We start from the raw sequence: 17,737 nt of genomic DNA, 5'->3' as shown, positions 1-17,737 counted from the left end.
ACCTGCGTTTGGCCATCCTGCGCCCACTCCCAGGTTCCCCAGGACTGAAGCGTCACTTCTCCCTTCCCAGTCAGTCTCCGCAGCCCACTCGGACTGCAGCCTGTCCGCGGCCGGTCCTCCCATTGCAGCAACGGGGCGACGGCGAGGGAGGGAGGCGGCGCGCGGGCCAGGCAAGACCCCGGAGGCCAAACTCGCGCGCCCGGCTCCGGAATCGGGATGGGCCGCGGCGGCGGCGGCGCGGGGCGAGCCCGCACCACAGGTAAACAGGCTGGAGAGGCGCAGGGCGCCGCCGCCGCCGCGGCCACCCCGCAATTTCCAGGCACGCAACTCCGCCTCCAGGGCGCTCTCGCTCGCAGCCCCAGCCGCCGCCGCAGCGCCCCTTCACACAAAGGACCGTTGCCCGCGGAGCAGCTCCTGCACCTCCACGTCCTCCTCCGGTGACAGCAGCCCCGACAGCAGGGTTCGGGTGCGGCGCCGGCGCCCGGGGAACCTGTCACTCTCAGCAGCCCGGAGGCGGCGGCGGCGGCAGCTTTTTCTTTCTTTCTATTTTGCTTTAAAAAATCCGCGCGCCCCCCTCCCTTATTCCTCTTCGTTTGTCTCGGGAGCCATCCGCTTCTTCCCTTCCTCCTCCTCCTCCTCTAAACAACTCTCCTGCACCCCCTGCTCCCCCCCCCCCGAAAAATAAATAAATAAAAGGAGGAGGGTAAGGGAGGGGGAGAGGAGTGGCGCGCGGGGGGGGGGGGGGTTGGCGAGGAAAAGCGAGGCAGCGCCAGGGAGCCGGGCAGAGTCCGAACAGACAGCCCAGAGCCCGCACGCACCTCGCACCATGAGATGGCGACGCGCCCCGCACCGCGCCCGCGCCCCGAGCGCCGGCCCTCGGGTTCCGCGCCCCGGCCCCTGCGCGCGCGCCGGGCCGCCGCCGCCGCCGCTGCTGCCGCTGCTGCTCCTGTGGACCGCGGCCCTGACGCCGGGGGCGGCCGCCGGCGGCGCCGAGGCGGCGCCCGCGGGGGCCTCGGTGTGCTACTCGTCCCCGCCCAGCGTGGGCTCGGTGCAGGAGCTGGCTCAGCGCGCCGCCGTGGTGGTCGAGGGGAAGGTGCACCCGCCGCCGCGGCGGCCGCAGGGGCCCCTCGACAAGGCGGCGGCGGGCGAGGCAGGGGCGTGGGGCGGCGAGCGGCAGCCGCTGCCCGCGGGCCCACGGGCGCTGGGACCGCGCCCCGAGGAGCCCCTGGCCGCCGCCAACGGAACCGTGCCCCCCTGGCCCGCCGTGCCAGCGCGCGGCGCCGGCGAGCCCGGCGAAGAGGCGCCCTATCTGGTGAAGGTGCACCAGGTGTGGGCGGTGAAAGCCGGGGGCTTGAAGAAGGACTCGCTGCTCACCGTGCGCCTGGGGGCCTGGGGCCACCCCGCGTTCCCCTCGTGCGGGCGGCTCAAGGAAGACAGCAGGTACATCTTCTTCATGGAGCCGGACGCCAACAGCAGCAGCCGCGCGCCCGCCGCCTTCCGAGCCTCTTTCCCGCCTCTGGAGACCGGCCGGAACCTCAAGAAGGAAGTCGGCCGGGTGCTGTGCAAGCGGTGCGGTGAGTTTCCTCGCCGGGGCGGGCGCGGGCGCGGGCGCGGCGGCGCACTCGCGGAGGGCGCGCGGGCGCGGCGGCTCGACGGTTGCGCGCGGCCGTGCGGAGCCGGTCCCTGGGTCCGGGGGTCTTGTGCACGCACCCCGGGAGTTTGGAGCATTCCAAGGGCAGCGCCTCGCCCGCCCTCCTTTGGGACCTGGGGGAAAACTCAAGTTCGGTCTTTGGTCTGCGGGGCGCCTGAAACTTTTTGATCCTGGGGGAGCTGGGCCATCAACTAGAGTGGATGGTGAGGGCTCCTTCCTGGCTGTGCTGATTTGGTGTGACTTGGATTAGGAGCTCTTGAGGAAGGCTTGGTTGCTCCTGGTTTCTTTCTCCCTTTTTTCACCCAGTCTTTGAAGGTGGAAGAGTGTATCTTACAGGCTGTGAACGCCTTCCTTGCGCTTTGAAGCCCATGGGCTAGGGTTGGTGTCTCTTGGGAGCCACGCGGGAAAAGATCGTGCGCTGAGATTTCTCTGGAGATGTAGCAGAATTGTGGGCGAATAGGTAGATACATGCAATTTGTATCTTGTGAAGAGGTTGTGCAAAGTGCACTGGGAGTTTGAAAACATTTATTTTTGGAGAAATGGTCTCAACTTTCCCCCCACAATATTTTGGTTTGGAATATGTTTAGGCACGTTCATAAATCAGGACAAGTTAAGGGAATTATGAAGCTTCAGATGTAGGCCCTCAAGAAAAAAATTGGAAGATAAGTTTCAACAATCGATTTCCCAGACTTTTTCTCCCATTGAAAAGTATTATTTACAGGTCTCCTTGAGGTAGCATTTGCATTTTATACCATTCATAAAATAATTTCTAGGATCCATATATCAACATAATTTCTTTATTTTCATAAAACTACTTAAACATAGCAGGGCTTCTTCTCAAACCATACATTGACATAATTGCACAACACACATGCTTACAAATTCTTGTGTAATAGCCCCCCCATCTTTATGTATCTGTCTAACAGACAGCTGGGTTCCTTGAATTTCTACAAAACTCAGCACCGTGCGATGGTCAGTCTGCCTGTGAAATAAAGCGCGTCACTTTTTAAAAATCGCTGCCTCGCGATTGCCAATTGTTTTAATTTGGGATGACATGTGAGATGTTTCTATCCTGCAGTTAATTATTAATACGTAACTGTGTGGTTTTAAGGTCAGGAAAGAACATTTTTGCAGGCACTGTTTCTTAATTTTCCACAATGCACTTTATGCGCCAGAGACCTGTCCAGGTTGCACCACTGTGCGGACTGAAGCTGTTCTCAGAGAGTGGTGCTGAAGAAGGCTGAGTGACGTTGGGATTCCCCAGGACGGGCTGATAGATGCCACTGTAAAACATGACAGACCCTCTGCTGGGAGTTATCTTATTAGAGAACAGAAAAGCTCAACATGATTGTACCACACTGCCTGTTACTTGATTGCAGAATCTGTAACAAGGCCAGATAAGTCATACCATCCTCCAGTTTTACTTATCTCAGTATATGTCATTCAGGAAGGGAGTTTGTTCTTACGCCAAACCATGTGAGTTGTGAATTGTTTGCTATAGACTTTGTGGAAAGCTAATAGCCAGGGGATCATAGTTGGCAAGGATGCTAGGGTTTTCGGTGTGTTGCTGGATTTTCAATGGTGTCAGTGTGTCTTTTAAGTCACAATGAGTATCAGCCTTTCGTGGTATATTTCTTATAAGCGTTCAGAGGCTACTTGGTATTGGAAAGTGCATGTTATCTAGAAGCATGCTATTCCATGTTGGTGCTTTTCAGTGGAAACCTCCTTTAACATAGTAGCCTTCTTTGTGAGCCAAAGGTAACTACGCCGTTGTAAGTTTTGTCATGCCAAGCAGAACAGTATTTTAAATGAACTGGAATTCTCCCTACACGTAATTGAAAAGACTTGGAAATCATGAAGTTATTGCTCTGGGTTTGTGTAATTATTATCTATGTTTGCACTGTGTGTTTTCATGCTTTATGCTCTAAAATAGAATATTGCATGAAACTAACAGCTTTAGTGAAGGACTGACAGAAATAATGCTGAAAGTTTTTCTTGCACTTTTATGAACATTGCCATATTGGAGGAAAAAAGTAAATAAAAATTTATGTAGATCTATACGTGTGTGCGTAAACTTATAAATCCTTTTGCTTATTAAATCTTGGTTAGTGTGTCATATAAAACCTACCAGAGCACAAACAACTGAGAAACACATTATAGAGAGAATAAGGGCTGATTTGTCCTGGTTGGGCTGTTTCTGTGTGCTTCCGGAAATATTTCAGGGTGAATGATGGCGAAGAGGGTGCTTATCTAACGACATGAGTTGCCCCTGGGCACAGTGGCACTGTTCCGACTGGATGCTCGGCCGGAGAGGTGAAGATAGCAAAGTCTTTGCAATAGTACACCCAGGCGCACAGTTTCTGGCTCTCATACGCTCAACTTCAGGGTTTTCTACAATTTGTTTAGTAGTATAGAAATTACATATGCAACAGATTAGTCTTAAGGTTGAGCTCATAGAAGTTTGCCTTGAATTACTTCCCCCCTCTTTTCCCTCCATCTAAAATCAGTGCCTGCAAAGTGTCTGTAAAGTGTCTGTAAAGGAGCCTGGTGGCATAGTGGGTCGGTTACACATTGGGCTGCTAACCACAAGGTCAGCAGTTCAAATCCACCAAAAACATCAGCTGATTTGTGAGAGAAAGATGAGGCTTTCTACTCCAGTGAATCGTTACAGTCTTGGAATCCCACAGGGGGCAGTTCTACCCTGTCCTGTTGGGTTGCTATGAGTGGAATCAACTTGATGGCAGTGTGTTTTTTTTTTAAGGGGCCTTTTAAAAAGGAAGAAAGGAAAATAGCTGTTCTCTGAAAAAGGGACATTTTGAAACAGAAACCACGTAGTGCATTTTTAAAGAAAACCTGGGATTTCATAGCTTGTTTCTATTACATTTATACTTTGTGTAAATTATGCTTCCTTTATGGTTATTTACATCCTCTCCAGTCTTTGATTTTTCTCTTGCTCACTGAATGACTTCAGAAATATTTTTAGATGTATGTGCCTAGGAATGCAAACTAATTTGCTGTTCAATTAAATTTCCATTATTCCAGCAAACCATTGTTTCATTGACTACACTTTTAGTGGTTAGTGCACTGTGGTTACATTAGGCAAAAACGAATTCCCAATAAGCAGTAAAAATACTGTTTTTGACCAACAGCCATAATTGGACCAAGCAAGATTTGAACATCAATTGTATTCTTACAAGCCAGTCTAACTATGTGGTTTATCATATTATATTGGAATACAGATGTATGCATTTATTGACACTGTGAAATATTTTTTTCAAATAACATGATAAATGGGACTCATTCTTTTTTGGAATCCTCAATAACTTCTTAGTTGAGTGTGCTGACCTTATGGTGTTATGAAAGTGAGAAAAAAAGCTACAGGGATTTCCAGCTAGAATGGAAGGAAGTGGTTATTAATAAAATCTGCATTAAGGAAGGAACAAAAGGGACAGATACAGTTTGCCTGTTTGTATTTAATAAATACATATGTAAGTGTATTTCCCCAAGTGTTTGTGACTGCTCTCTTTAAACATTATAAAATCTTGTCAAAAAACCAATACTGTATTTAAAAAGGCTGTTTTCTGTTGAGTAGAGAAAATGCATATATATCTCTATATATTTATATTTTGGTTAAATAAAACTGGAACGAAGCCAGGTAATTTGTGGACACAACTTTTTAAAATTAAAACACAAATTTTCAAATGCATTTAAATGTCTGAGTTAAAGTCTAGTATTTTACTAGCACTAGGGGATAGTTCGTATCAGCTCTGGGTATCTGTAAATCCGCTGAACCTAGGAAGAGTTTTACTGCAGGACTTAATGTGTTTGTTAAGGCTGGGAAGCTTGAGACTCAAAACAATGAGAAGTGCGTCCACTGCATATTTATAACAAATGAGAGCAAATTATGTGATTGGGCAGGTTATTGTCCTTGTCAAATATAATCTATTCATTGTTCAGGAAATCCTTTGCTTCAGTAGCCACTTTCTTTCTTTTATTCTTTTTTAATTATGAACATAATGTGTCTCAATTAAAAATATATTTTTTCTAATTGAGTGACAATTTATGAACTGCCCAGGTGCCCAAAGCCCCCTAGTACTCAGCAGTAATTACTATTAGTTCATTTTTATATGTGTAAATGTTATGAAAAATAACTATATAAATGGCTATATTTCCACAAAGCTATTAATAGAAACAAAAATAGACAACTGGGATGACTAACAACAAGCAGTTTACTTCAGAGTAATTCAGTCAGGGTTTCATAAGTAAGTGAAAGCTAATTTGAATGTTTTTTAAATTTTTTTTTATGAGGAACTCTGGCTGCTTCGTGGTTAGGCACTGGGCTGCTAATCACAAGGTCAGCAGTTTGAAACTGCCAGCCACTTTGTGGGAGGAAGATAGGGGTTTCTACTCTTCTAAAGAGTTCCACTTAGACACGCTCGGAGAAAGCTCTCCCTGTCCTAACAGGCTGCTATAAATTGGCACCGGGTTGATGCCAGTGAGTTTTTTGGTTTTTCTGTAACTGAAATTAATATTGTGGACATGTTCAATCCAGTGCTCAAATTTGTCATGAATATTAACTGAGATTAAAATTAAGATAATATTATGAAAGATTTCATGACTTTCTAGTTTATCCTCATAATCCCAAATTATTGGTCACTTTACAGTAATACTTGGACGACTGCTAAGTGACAGATTTTGTCATACTTTTAAAGATAAAGTCGGATTAGATGAGAATTTACAGCATACACAGTTAAGTTATAGTGAACTGAAGGATTGAAGACAATATTTCATACTTATGTTTAGTGTTCTAATTGGGTTTTATGCACTTAAGGCTAAACTATTTCTGAAAACTTACATTCTGGATTTCCATCCTCAAATGATGTGCACAGACAGAAGTAGATTAAATTAAATTATAATGAATTTCAAGGTTAAAATTGTTTGACTTGTCTCTGCTTGACCTATGTGCAATTGTTAGAAAAGGTTTTTATCCAAATATGTACTGGTCATACAGCATCCTAGAGAGAGGTGTATAAATGGTACTTTTACCTTTTTGTCTGGTCTTCAAGAGAGCCAGGATATTTGTACCTTTTTAAAAAAACATTTTATTAGGGGCTCATAAAAATCTTATCACAATCCATGCATATACATACATCAATTGTATAAAGCACATCTGTACATTCTTTGCCCTAATCACTCTCAAAGGATTTGCTGTCCTATTTGTACCTTTTTATATAATAAAAAAAACCCCAACAACAGCACCAGGTTAGTTTACCCAGGGCTGCGGGGGGGATGCATGGAAAAATGGTTATCCCACTTCCTAACATACTCTTCTTATGTGCTTTCCCATCATCCCTATTCCTGATGAAGATTCTGTGAGGGAACTTTTTAGGTAAACACTGAGGCCCACATGGGGATCACAGTCTGCGAGGGTAAAATACAGGGATGGCGTTCTGCACCACATTGAGTAACCTTATCTTAACACCTTGGATTTTGGTCGTCTGGGTCTAAGAATATAAGATAACATGACTTGTGTTTTTAAATCACATGATTGTCAATGCTGGTCATCTTCCTGTTCCCATTTGGCCTGTTTTCCATCTCATGAGGATATGGGTAATCTATATTGCATTTGTAGTTCAGAGGATTTCTCTCAAGACCCAAGGCTCCTGCTCTGGATTTCTGCCACAGTATCCTGGGAGCCGCAAGCAAACAGTACAGAATGGTGCATAGTTTTGGAGCAGGTAGTCAGAGTTAGGAGGTAATGAGGGGTCAAGAGAACATAGAGGTAGGGATAGTTTCTTTTCTTTTTATTCTAACATATATCCTGGTAGATTATGCGAATTGAACTGGGCCCCAAATATGTCCCTGACCAAGGGCTCGACAGGTTTGATAGTGGTTTAGTCAGGAGGCCAGAGCATGTAGAAACAAAATAAAATAAAACGAAGAACAAACCCTTCTATTTCTTTTCCTCCTGGCTCTAATTGGATGAGATGTCATTCTGCAGGAAGTGGCATTTGGAGCTAAGTCTACCACGACAGGGTCTTCCTCTCCTTGCTTTTGGTTTAGCACTTCACTTCAAGGAAAAGTTACTGAATTTCTAGAAATTGTCAAATTGTTCACATTTCCTCAGTTATTTCTGGAGAGTGTTCATTCTGCCTATCAGGAAGAGGAAGAATACGCAGTATGATTTTAGATACACACTCTCCATTTTTGTAACTCAGCTTTTTTGTGTCTCAGTTTGTCGATGCAAAATGAGAAGGTGGAACTGAAATACTTCGTAAGGTCCATTGACACTCTGCCTAGTTCTCACCTCATAAATAATCCAGGCATACAAACCGTGGATACTCCAGTCATTTGCTAGCTTTTCTCTTCTTCTTTCCCCTTTTTTGATGTTCTAAGAAGAAGAAGAATGGAAAACAGAATTTCAGCTTCTAGACATTCTGTAAGAGGAGTAAGAGAGTATACCGATAAGAGAGCTTCCTGGAAAAAGTGTCTTCTTATTCCCCCAAATCCTTTATTTCCACTAGCTTTTTGTATCACTTTGTTCCATTCTTCAAAAATAAGACCGCACCGGCCTCGTGCTGAGTGGATTACAATTGTTGGCCGCCCCATGTGAGTCACAGTGGAACTGGGCTCCACAGGGTTCTGGGTCACTGATGTCTTCAGAAGTACATTGTCCAGACTTTCTTCTGAGGTCCCTTTGTTGGACTTGAACCTCTAAACTCTGAGTTAGCAGCCACGTGTGGGGACTTCCTTGTCAAATTACTGACAGTTAACTAATCAAGAGCATCATGTTTTCCAGAACCCCAATACCAATACCTCTGTACACCTGTCATTAAAATGGTCAAGCATACTAATAGATTAATCCATAACTACAGATGTTTAAAACAAGAACATTGTCTCGAAATAAAATGAAAGAATAAAAAGGGTAGCAATACTTTAATCTGAAGAATTTTTGTTTTCAAAACCACGGATCCGGCACGATGTTTTAGGTTCTGGTCATCAGAGCTGTTGGTGCACTAGATAAGGCCAGCACGCAAAAGAGGGGGAGCGTGGTTTGGGGCTGGTGGAGAGAGCTCCTGCCCTGATACAGATGTTGGAGTAAGAGACTTTCCCCCTCAACTTATGATTTTGAGGTTTGGGCAAGATATCATTGTTCTTTTATATGTAAACTAAGCAGTAAAGAAGGAAGTTGTCTAGTGATGAGTGATTTTATCTGATTTTTATATTATTGCATAAGGAGGCATTGAGATCAACCTAGGGGCAGGGTAGAGCAGAACTTGGCTGGGTTGGCCCATTTTTCAGATTTATCTTCCTGGTAAGTTCATTTACTCTAGTAGAGTCAGTACTGCTTATAAGTTGAAGGCTGCTCAATCTCTTTTTCTTTTGATTTGTATATGCGACCACTTACCCAGTTGTTCAAATAACACTTCAAGCTAAACATATTATTGTGTGATCATTCTTCCTTTGTAGTGCATCTGTATAGTAATAATTAATAATAACAACTATTATCACTATCCACATAGAGAATGGGTGCTATGTTTTGATTGCCATGGTTACAAATAGTCATTGGTTGACAGTCTGTTCTATGGAAGTTAAAGTAGTAGATGTTGATATCAATTCATGTCAGCCTTAACCATATGACAGCAGCAGAGTTGCCCAGAAACCTCTCCTCTGCCCTTTGGCAGTGTGGTGAGAAGATCCCCTATATTCTACCTCCATAACAGTAGATTCTCCCTTCTACCCCAGCTGCATCGATCCTCTAGTAGTTCTTGTAACTGTAACACCATCTCTTCGCTGGCTTCACTCTTACACTCATTCCCCTTGTTGTTGCTGGAATGAGCTTTCGGTGCCTTGCTTGAAGCTCTTCAGTTGCTGTCATATGAAACACAGAGCTCTTTAAAGAGCATCTGAAACCCTTCAGCTTTCCCCCCAAGTGTTCTAGTGCAGCCCCTTTTCCTGCCTAGAGCCCTCTGCTGCCCCGATGACACACTTCCAAATATTCCAAGCAGCTGCAAGGCACCAGGAATTTCCAGAAATTGTTCCCCTTTCCCACAGTGTCCAGTTTCTCTATTTTCATGTCTTTGCTATTAATTTTTCTGAAGTAGCATGTCCTTCAGTAGGCTATGTAATGGATTGTTATATAGTCTTTACAAAAGTTATTTTAGAAGAAAATATATGTTCATTTTATATTGTCCAATGAAAGACATATTTTTAATATAATATATGTGTTCACTTTCATTATCCATCTACCTATCTGATCTATCTAGCTATATAGTCATCCATCTTTCTGTCCATCATCCATCTATCTATCTATCTATCTATCTATCTATCTATCTATCTATCTATCTATCATCTTCTTCCCTGAAAACCTCTCGGAGAAATAAAAGCCTGGAAAGCTATATAGAAAAATGCTAATAGTGCTTATCCAGGGGGTTATTGATGTTTAAAAATATTTCTTCCAATTGCTTATCTGTAGGTTAAGTATTCTATAATAAATATGCATTACTTTGCAACATGGAAAAGCAGTAAGTGCTTCTTAATAGCGACACTGACTTGTACCCATAATTGTGTGTTATTTATCTTTGTGCTTCTAGAACATTGCCTTCCTCATAGGAGATGTGTTAAGGAAAGCTAATTGCTGTAACAAATAGTATCCCAAATATAAAATGGCTCAAATGTAATAGTTTACATCTACCCAGTGAATGCACAGAACATGAAGTTTTCCTTCCTTTTACGAGACACCACGTTAGCACCCAAGACATCGCTATCTCTCACTGGAGACTAGATGGGTTGAAAAAGATTAGATTCTCAAGTCTCAGTGGAATTTGTGATGGTCATTGTTTTATTTTAATGGCAGAGCTATTTTATGAAAAGGAGACAAACCTACCTCTGCTCCCTCACTGCCCTGGGAGAGCCCAATAACTGCGTGGAGAGTAGATCATAAAAGTCATACATGTTTAGTGTAGATAAATAGCATATTAACTAAAGGCCTTTCCTTGTGCTTTGCTTAGCATTTTATGGGTGCATTTTTGCAATAACTTTCAAGTTTAAAGCCTGCTATGTCTGGCTTCACTGGATTTCATTGAAAATGCAGAGTGTCGGGCCACATTCATTCCATGTCTCACTGGTGTGTTCACATGCCTTTTAGAACTCCACGTTAAACAAATCACATTGATAGATGGACTGTGGAGCAAAACTTGCACCCTTTATGACTGCCGACTTACTGGGTTTCATGATGTACACTTCTTAGTAGGATAAATTAAAAATGGCTGATATAGCTGCTATAAAGGGAAAATTGTTAAGTTAAACCTGCTCAGTGTTTTAAATGTATTGATGAATAATCTCTTAATCATTTTAATCACTTTTATTAACTTTTCCGTAGTTTCAGTTTCAGTAACTTGCTAAATAACGGCCATTTTGTACTCAGTAATATTTCTCTGTAAAATACGTTTAAAATATCCATGAAAATGATTAAGGTGCCAATATCACCCACCTACTTCCTGTTAGCAGGAATTATTGGTGATTTTATGATGAGCTGGGTATATGATTGTTCTTTCTTTATGTGACCCAGGAGGAAAAGGTACCAATTTATAATGGAGGAATAAGAATAAGAATAGTTTTGGAACTGTGTCAAGCTCTTAGTCTTTTCTATATTTACGCCATGCATCTTATGTTATTTTCCCTTTAAAATGATTTTATTAAATATTGAGGTGATACAAAGGATACCTATGAACTATGTGAAATATAGAGAGTAGTGATATCTTTGTTGCGGTCTTTCTTAGACTTTTTGCTATGACCGTGCAGGTTTGTAAGGTCTTTGAATTCCAGGTGACTCAGGGACAGCTGAAGGCATTGTCTTTCTCACATATCAAAGACATAGCAACTTGTAAATTAATATGCATGAAACTTTTATCATTAATTTACATTTAATCCTTTATCAATTAGTGTAGCTCCAGGTCATATTTCTTCCCTTTTAATTTAAGCATTCCTACCTTGTGGAGAAATTTCAGGAGGTGGTGGTGGTGTATTTTGAGGACACTGATTAAATAAATTATACAATTCATGAGATTGCGAAACAAATGTAGGGAACTCATAGGAACAGAGAAGCAGTGAGCCCATTTTATTCCTTTAGCTATTATTAAACAAATATTTATTGACCATCTGTGGGGTGTTTTAGGAGTGCTGGTGGCGTAGTGGTTATGAATTGAGCTGCCATCTGCAAAGTCCATGGTTCAAAACTACCAGCTGCTTGGAAGAAAGACAGGGCTTTCTACTACCATAGAGATTACAATCTCAGAAACTCACAGCTGCAGTTTTGCCTTGTCCTATAGGGTCGCTGTGCGTGGGCATTGACTTGATGGTAGTGAGTTTGATAAGGACCCCTGGTGGCATGGGAGATTATGTGTTGGGCTGCTAACCCCAAGGTCAGAAGTATGAAGCCTACAGCCACTTCGTGGGAGAAAGATGAGGTTTTCTACTTCCTAAAAGGCTTATAGTTTCAGAAACCCGCAGGGGGAAGCTCTACTGTGTCCTATACGGTCGTTGTGAGTTGATCTCGACACCGTGGCAGTGAGTTGAGTGAGTTTGTGGGATCACAGTGTTGAAGACATGACCTATTCAGAGCTAATAGGGGAGAAAGAGAAAATAGTTACACAGAAAATTGCATGCTATACAATTATGACTGTGTTATGATTTTCAGAGAAAACTAAAGGTACTATGAGAACATATAACAGGAATCTTAGTCTGAAGGAGACATGACATTCTACCAGAAAAAAAGACTTCCTCCTTAAGTGAAGGGAAGAGGATTGAGAAGACTGACTAGGTTTGAGACAAAAGTAGAGAAGAGATTAGTGTGAAGGAGGAGCTCTGGGGAGAAATTGGACGGCACAGGTCCTAGACAGTCATGCTAAGGGATCTTGACTTTATATCCTCAAAGCATGAAAATCCATTGAAAAGTTTTTGACCAAGAGTAACAAGATTTTAATTTCTTTTCAAATTTTGCAACTGGCTGTCATGTGGACCTAGATTGTAGGTGATTGGAGTGTAGACGTGGCTTGAGGTGAGACAGAACGAAGGTTTGGACTAGAGTGGAGGCAATAGAGAGGAAAAGACACAAAAGGACTTGAACTCACTCTAGAGCCATCTTTTTGACTAGACTATATAGAGGGATGCTTGCAGAGGGAGGTACAGAGAAAAACTCTCGGGTTCCTGGCATGAACAATTCTGTGCTTGGTAGACCCTGAGATGGGCAATATGTTGGACAATGAGACGTTTGTTTATCTTTTAATATACAAATGGAAACTAGTAGGCAATTGAATGTATGGAGCTGAAACTCAGAAGAGATTTATTTTTCTGGGAATTTGGATGTGGCCATGATGTTTCTAGCTTTGTGGAATACATAAAATTGCTTAGACAAAGAAAGCAAAGGGCGAGTACAGAGGGAAGCCAGGCAGTGGTGACAGAAGAGGTGAAAGGTGAGAGGAAGACCTAGAAGTAATTCAAGATAGAACAAGTGGTCAGCTGTGTCTCTGGATACCTAGAAGATCGCTATGGAAACCGGGGAAAGGAGAACCTGAACTCCCAGTCCCTGTGCTCACTGCACGCGCACCACGTTTCCACATACAACCCCATGTAATCCTCAGCACTGGCCTGGGAGGCAGAGCGATCCAGGGGAACGGAGATTAAATGCTACTCATTGTAGTTAGCATCCCAGATAACTCCTAAATCCGATGTGGCCAAGTGCCAGAGGTGCAACCCAGGCAGGGTGGGTTCAGCTATTACGGACCCATCTCTGGCTTGTGAATGGTAGTGCTAGTTTAACTCTCCTTAGCATAAGTCATACGAATTTTAAGTATTCTGAGTTTTATTTTGGTTGTTGAAGGATTGGGTATTGGGATTTAGAGGAATGAATATACTTAGATCTGATGGATAGTATGTATAAAGATTTGATTTTTAAAAATATCAAAATTGATTGTTATATATAGTGTTACTAAAGTGCTGCTGAAGGGCACGTTTTTATTAGTGTTTCTATCCTTAGCCAAGAATTCTCGTCCATAAACCACATAAGCTATTTCAGTGAAAAATGATGGCTCAAATTTTCCTTGACACACTGATTTGAGAACTAGGTGCTTGTCTGTACAGTCAGCACCCAGGTCCTGGGAGACTTTAATATTTTGTCACGTAATTACTGGGGAAGTGACACCTATCAATCTAATTAAAACTTCTTTGAGTCCAAAGGTCCTTGACTCATTCATTAGTTTTACACAGGAGCTACCTTTACCTGAAACTATAATTGAGCAATTTAAGGAACTGCAGTCAAGAAATCCAGCTATTTTTCAGAGAGTAACTAAATATAGTTTTCTTATCCATCCATATGCAGTTTTTGTATTGTTTGCTAAGTGGTTGAGTTGATCCACACTCACTGCTGTTTGCATAAGTAGTTGGAACCATCCTGTGAAGAATGGCTTTGAATCTGTTTTAATGTTTACTTTTCTGCAATTATAGTGTTTTCACGCGAGGATTGTTTTTTTTACTTTGGGTGTTCCTGATGTTAATACCATGTAAGTAAGCCAGGAGTCAGATGTGTGAGTCAGTCACACCTTACAAATCAAAAGATCTGAGAAGAGGATAAAGTACATCTATCAAAAAGTAAGTATGAGCCCCTAATAAAATGTAAAAAAAGAAAAGAAGAGGGAAAAAAAAGAGAATGATTGGGGCAAGGAATGTACAGATGTGCTTTATACAATTGATGTATGTATATGTATGAACTGTGATAAGAGTTGTATGAGCCCCTAATAAAATGTAAAAAAAAAGTAAGGGGGGCGAAGTCTGAAGCTTCTGACCTCCTGTGACAGGGGTCACCCGAGAGAACCAGGGGTGTCCTTGCACCTGATATTCTCATAGTGGCCTGGGCAGAGGTTTTTCAAAATGGCTACGCAGTTGAACTTGCAGATAAATTCCTGGGTTAGACTCCTGGGGGTCACTGTTCATTCCGTCCAGGGTTTGCTCTGAGATACCAGATGCTCCTGGGATCCACTTAGGTTGGAAAACGTTTGTACTCCCTGGTCACTAAGACGTTTTAACCCCCCCAAATGCAGACTCCTCGGGAAATCAGAAGGTGGGTAAGAAAAGAGAATTGAGTTGAACAGGAAAATTTGACAAATTATCTTCATTTAATCCTTAAAAGAATCTTGCAAAGTATATACTTTTACTCCATTTTTAACTTAAGAGTCCAAGAGGCTTGCTGAACATTGAAAGGTCAAACAGCGGCCGAAAGGAACCACCTGCTATTAAATTCAGGACACTCTGTCTGCTCTGCTAGAACCACAGCGAGATTCTGAACCATGCAGTCAGGGACCATTCTGGGCATTCTAAGCAAGGCTGTCTTACCTCTCTGTCTCAGTGCCTTTCCTTTCTGTCTCAGTTGCTAAAGGTAGACTTTCCTGCGAATCTCCAAAGAGTGTGTATGTGAGCAGTTGGGTACTGAGGACTTGATGTCCATTGAGGACAGTGAAATCAGACCTGCTTGGACCAATCTAGGTCCTCATGGACTGTTATGAAGACGCTGTGCTACTGGCCCCCGCGGTAACATTGCATTTTTGAAACTTTTAGGGTAATAAGTTAATCTTCTTACAAAAATGCCCCACATCACACATGTTAATATTTCTTTAAGAAGGAAATAATACGGGAATGGTCTGGAGAAGATTTAGCATATTGTTGAGAGTGCCATCCTTGGCTCCTAGACCTACCTCCTGGCAGCCTTGGGATGTTGCTTACTAGTTCTTAGTTTTATTTTTCATCTTCTCTTTGTAGAAAAAGGAGCATAAGATTATGTCACTGTAAGACAAACGGCTGTTAGCTGAGATAATCTACATACTGTACTCAGTACACCATCTAGATCATTGTCCATGGCTTACTGATGTCAACTTGAGAGAGAAAGATAGCAACTGTGGAGGTAGTTTCTATGCAGCATGAATGTGGTACAGCTAAGGAATTGGAAGCAATGGCAATAGAAAGGTGGACGAATTTCATCTACTCTACTACTGCACTGCCCATCCCTTATGAACCAGGGCTCTTTCATAACGTCTCTGTAACAGAGGCCTTTGAGAGGTCCTTAACCACAGTACTACTCAAAGAGTGACTGTAGGCTCCGAAGTGTCACACACTCATTTTGGCCCTTTGTGCCACAGAATGGAACAGTGCTCAGTCCTACGCCAGCCTCACGGTGCTTCTTGTATTTGAGCCTATCAGTGCAGCCCCTGTGTCAGTTCTTTTCCTGAGAGTGCTCTTCTTTTTCACGGATCCTCTGCCTGAGCAAGCATGCGGTCCATTTCCAGGTCCTGGTCTTTCCCGATAGTATGTCCAAAGTACGAGAGATGGAATTTCACCATTCTCACTTAGAAGTGCACATTCGTGGCCCCCTCGCAACCTACTGCTTTCCAAGTGTTTCTGGTGCTCCTTAAAGTTTGAGAAGCCCTGTTTGGACAGGGAGCCTGCCTTAGGGGAGGAGCTCTGGCGGGGGTGTGGTTACGAGTTGACTCAATGCTAGTGAGTTTCGCTTTTTTATACCTTGCTGTGAATTCTGCCTTAAGAAGCTTGTAGGCTAGAGAAGAACATTTTCCCAGGTTCAGCCTTGTTGGTCCTGGGTGAGTGCTCTTTCTTGCGAAGACTGTGTAAGGCAGTAGCAGGCCTGAGACACTGCGAGTGACAAAGCAAAAAAGATGAGGGCATGCCATTTCCAAATGGCCTCACTGACCTGGCACGAAGAATGCACGCCAAGAATGAAACACCACTAACGCCACTCCTTAGAAGAGCAGCCAGGCACCATGAGAGAAAAAGTGCGCTACCGAGAATGGTGAGAGAGTGGGCTGAAGCTCCCACAGAGAGGAGAGAGGAGACTCGCCTTTCTGAGGCACCCGCAGTGCCTTGAGCCTTTAAGCAGGAACAGATTGGGGCAGGTGCCCTTGGGGAGGAGAACTGAATGGTGCCGTTTCCAGAATAACTGAGGGAACCTCTGACACACACAGAGAAAGAGCAATCTGCCAGACTCCACGTGCCCAACTGGAGGGCAAACTAGTTGCTCCAGCATTTTGGGCTGAGGGCCTTGGGAAGATTTCCCAGCCTGTTTGCTCTGTGGAACCAGGCTGAGAGCAGATTCTCTTTTTTTTTGCATCCATATTTTCTTATCCAGAGTTTCTTTCTTTTGCATCCAGAATTTCTAATGATCCCAAATCATTTTGTTGGGGGTTCTTACAGCTCTTTATACCAATCCATACAGCAATTGTGTCAAGCACATTTGTACGTATGTTGCCATCATCAGTTTCAAAACATTTTCTATTTGAGCCCTTGGTATCAGTTCCTCCTTTTTTGCTCCCTCCCACACCCTCCCATCTCATGAATCCTTGATAAATTGTAAATTATTATTGTTTTCATATTCTTCGCCGTCCACTGTCTGCATCTAGAATTTCCTAAGGGAATTGAGCAAGATGAAAACCAACGTTTTTTAGCTACCAAAAAAAATGTATGAGTAGTGCTATTGCTATTGCTTTCTATCTGCTCCCTGCTTTTTAATTTTTATTTTCAGTATGTTTGCTGTGTGATGGGTCCATTCTATTTATCGTATCACCAAACCCTGAAAATAACTCACAGAGATTGGTAGCATTACATCCATTCTGCAAATGGAGAAAATGCCACAGAGACTCATAGAATTCACTCCACACAGATAAGGAAGTGGTGGAACTGGGAATTCCGAATCAAGTTAGGCCAGTTAGGTTAGAAAGTCTCCTTGGGTATTAAATGCAAGCCTGCTATACTGAATCTTCTTCTCCACCCCCATACTGACTCTTGATTAAACAAGAGTCAGTTAAACATTATAATGCATATAACCAGGAGCAGTAGTTAGTCCCTCCTTGTCCTTTCTGACTCAACACATTGTTATTGACTGCTGCTCATGGCTACTATGAGTGTTCTATGGGATGTGGGAAGTCCGAGGACTTTAAAATCTAACCAAGAGAAAAGATGAGAGCTTGTTCAGCAGGTGAGGGAGATGGTGCAGGTGTCTCTGCTGGGGCACACCAGCAGAATCTT

At 43.2% G+C, this 17,737-nt stretch overlaps 1 protein-coding gene across 1 annotated transcript in view; it reads left to right on the top strand.

Moving 5' to 3' along the window:
- Positions 1 to 826: 826 nt before the first annotated feature.
- Positions 827 to 17,737, top strand: part of NRG1 (neuregulin 1) — a 1,270,305-nt gene continuing 1,253,394 nt past the window's right edge. The window contains exon 1 of the mRNA XM_075556715.1: positions 827 to 1,574. Within this exon, the coding sequence (XP_075412830.1) occupies positions 827 to 1,574 (748 nt within the window). The remainder of the gene's footprint in view (positions 1,575 to 17,737) is intronic.

This window comes from Tenrec ecaudatus, chromosome 8 (assembly GCF_050624435.1).
Source record: "Tenrec ecaudatus isolate mTenEca1 chromosome 8, mTenEca1.hap1, whole genome shotgun sequence".
NCBI lineage: Eukaryota > Metazoa > Chordata > Mammalia > Afrosoricida > Tenrecidae > Tenrec > Tenrec ecaudatus.
This window is presented reverse-complemented; position numbering and strand designations above follow the sequence as displayed.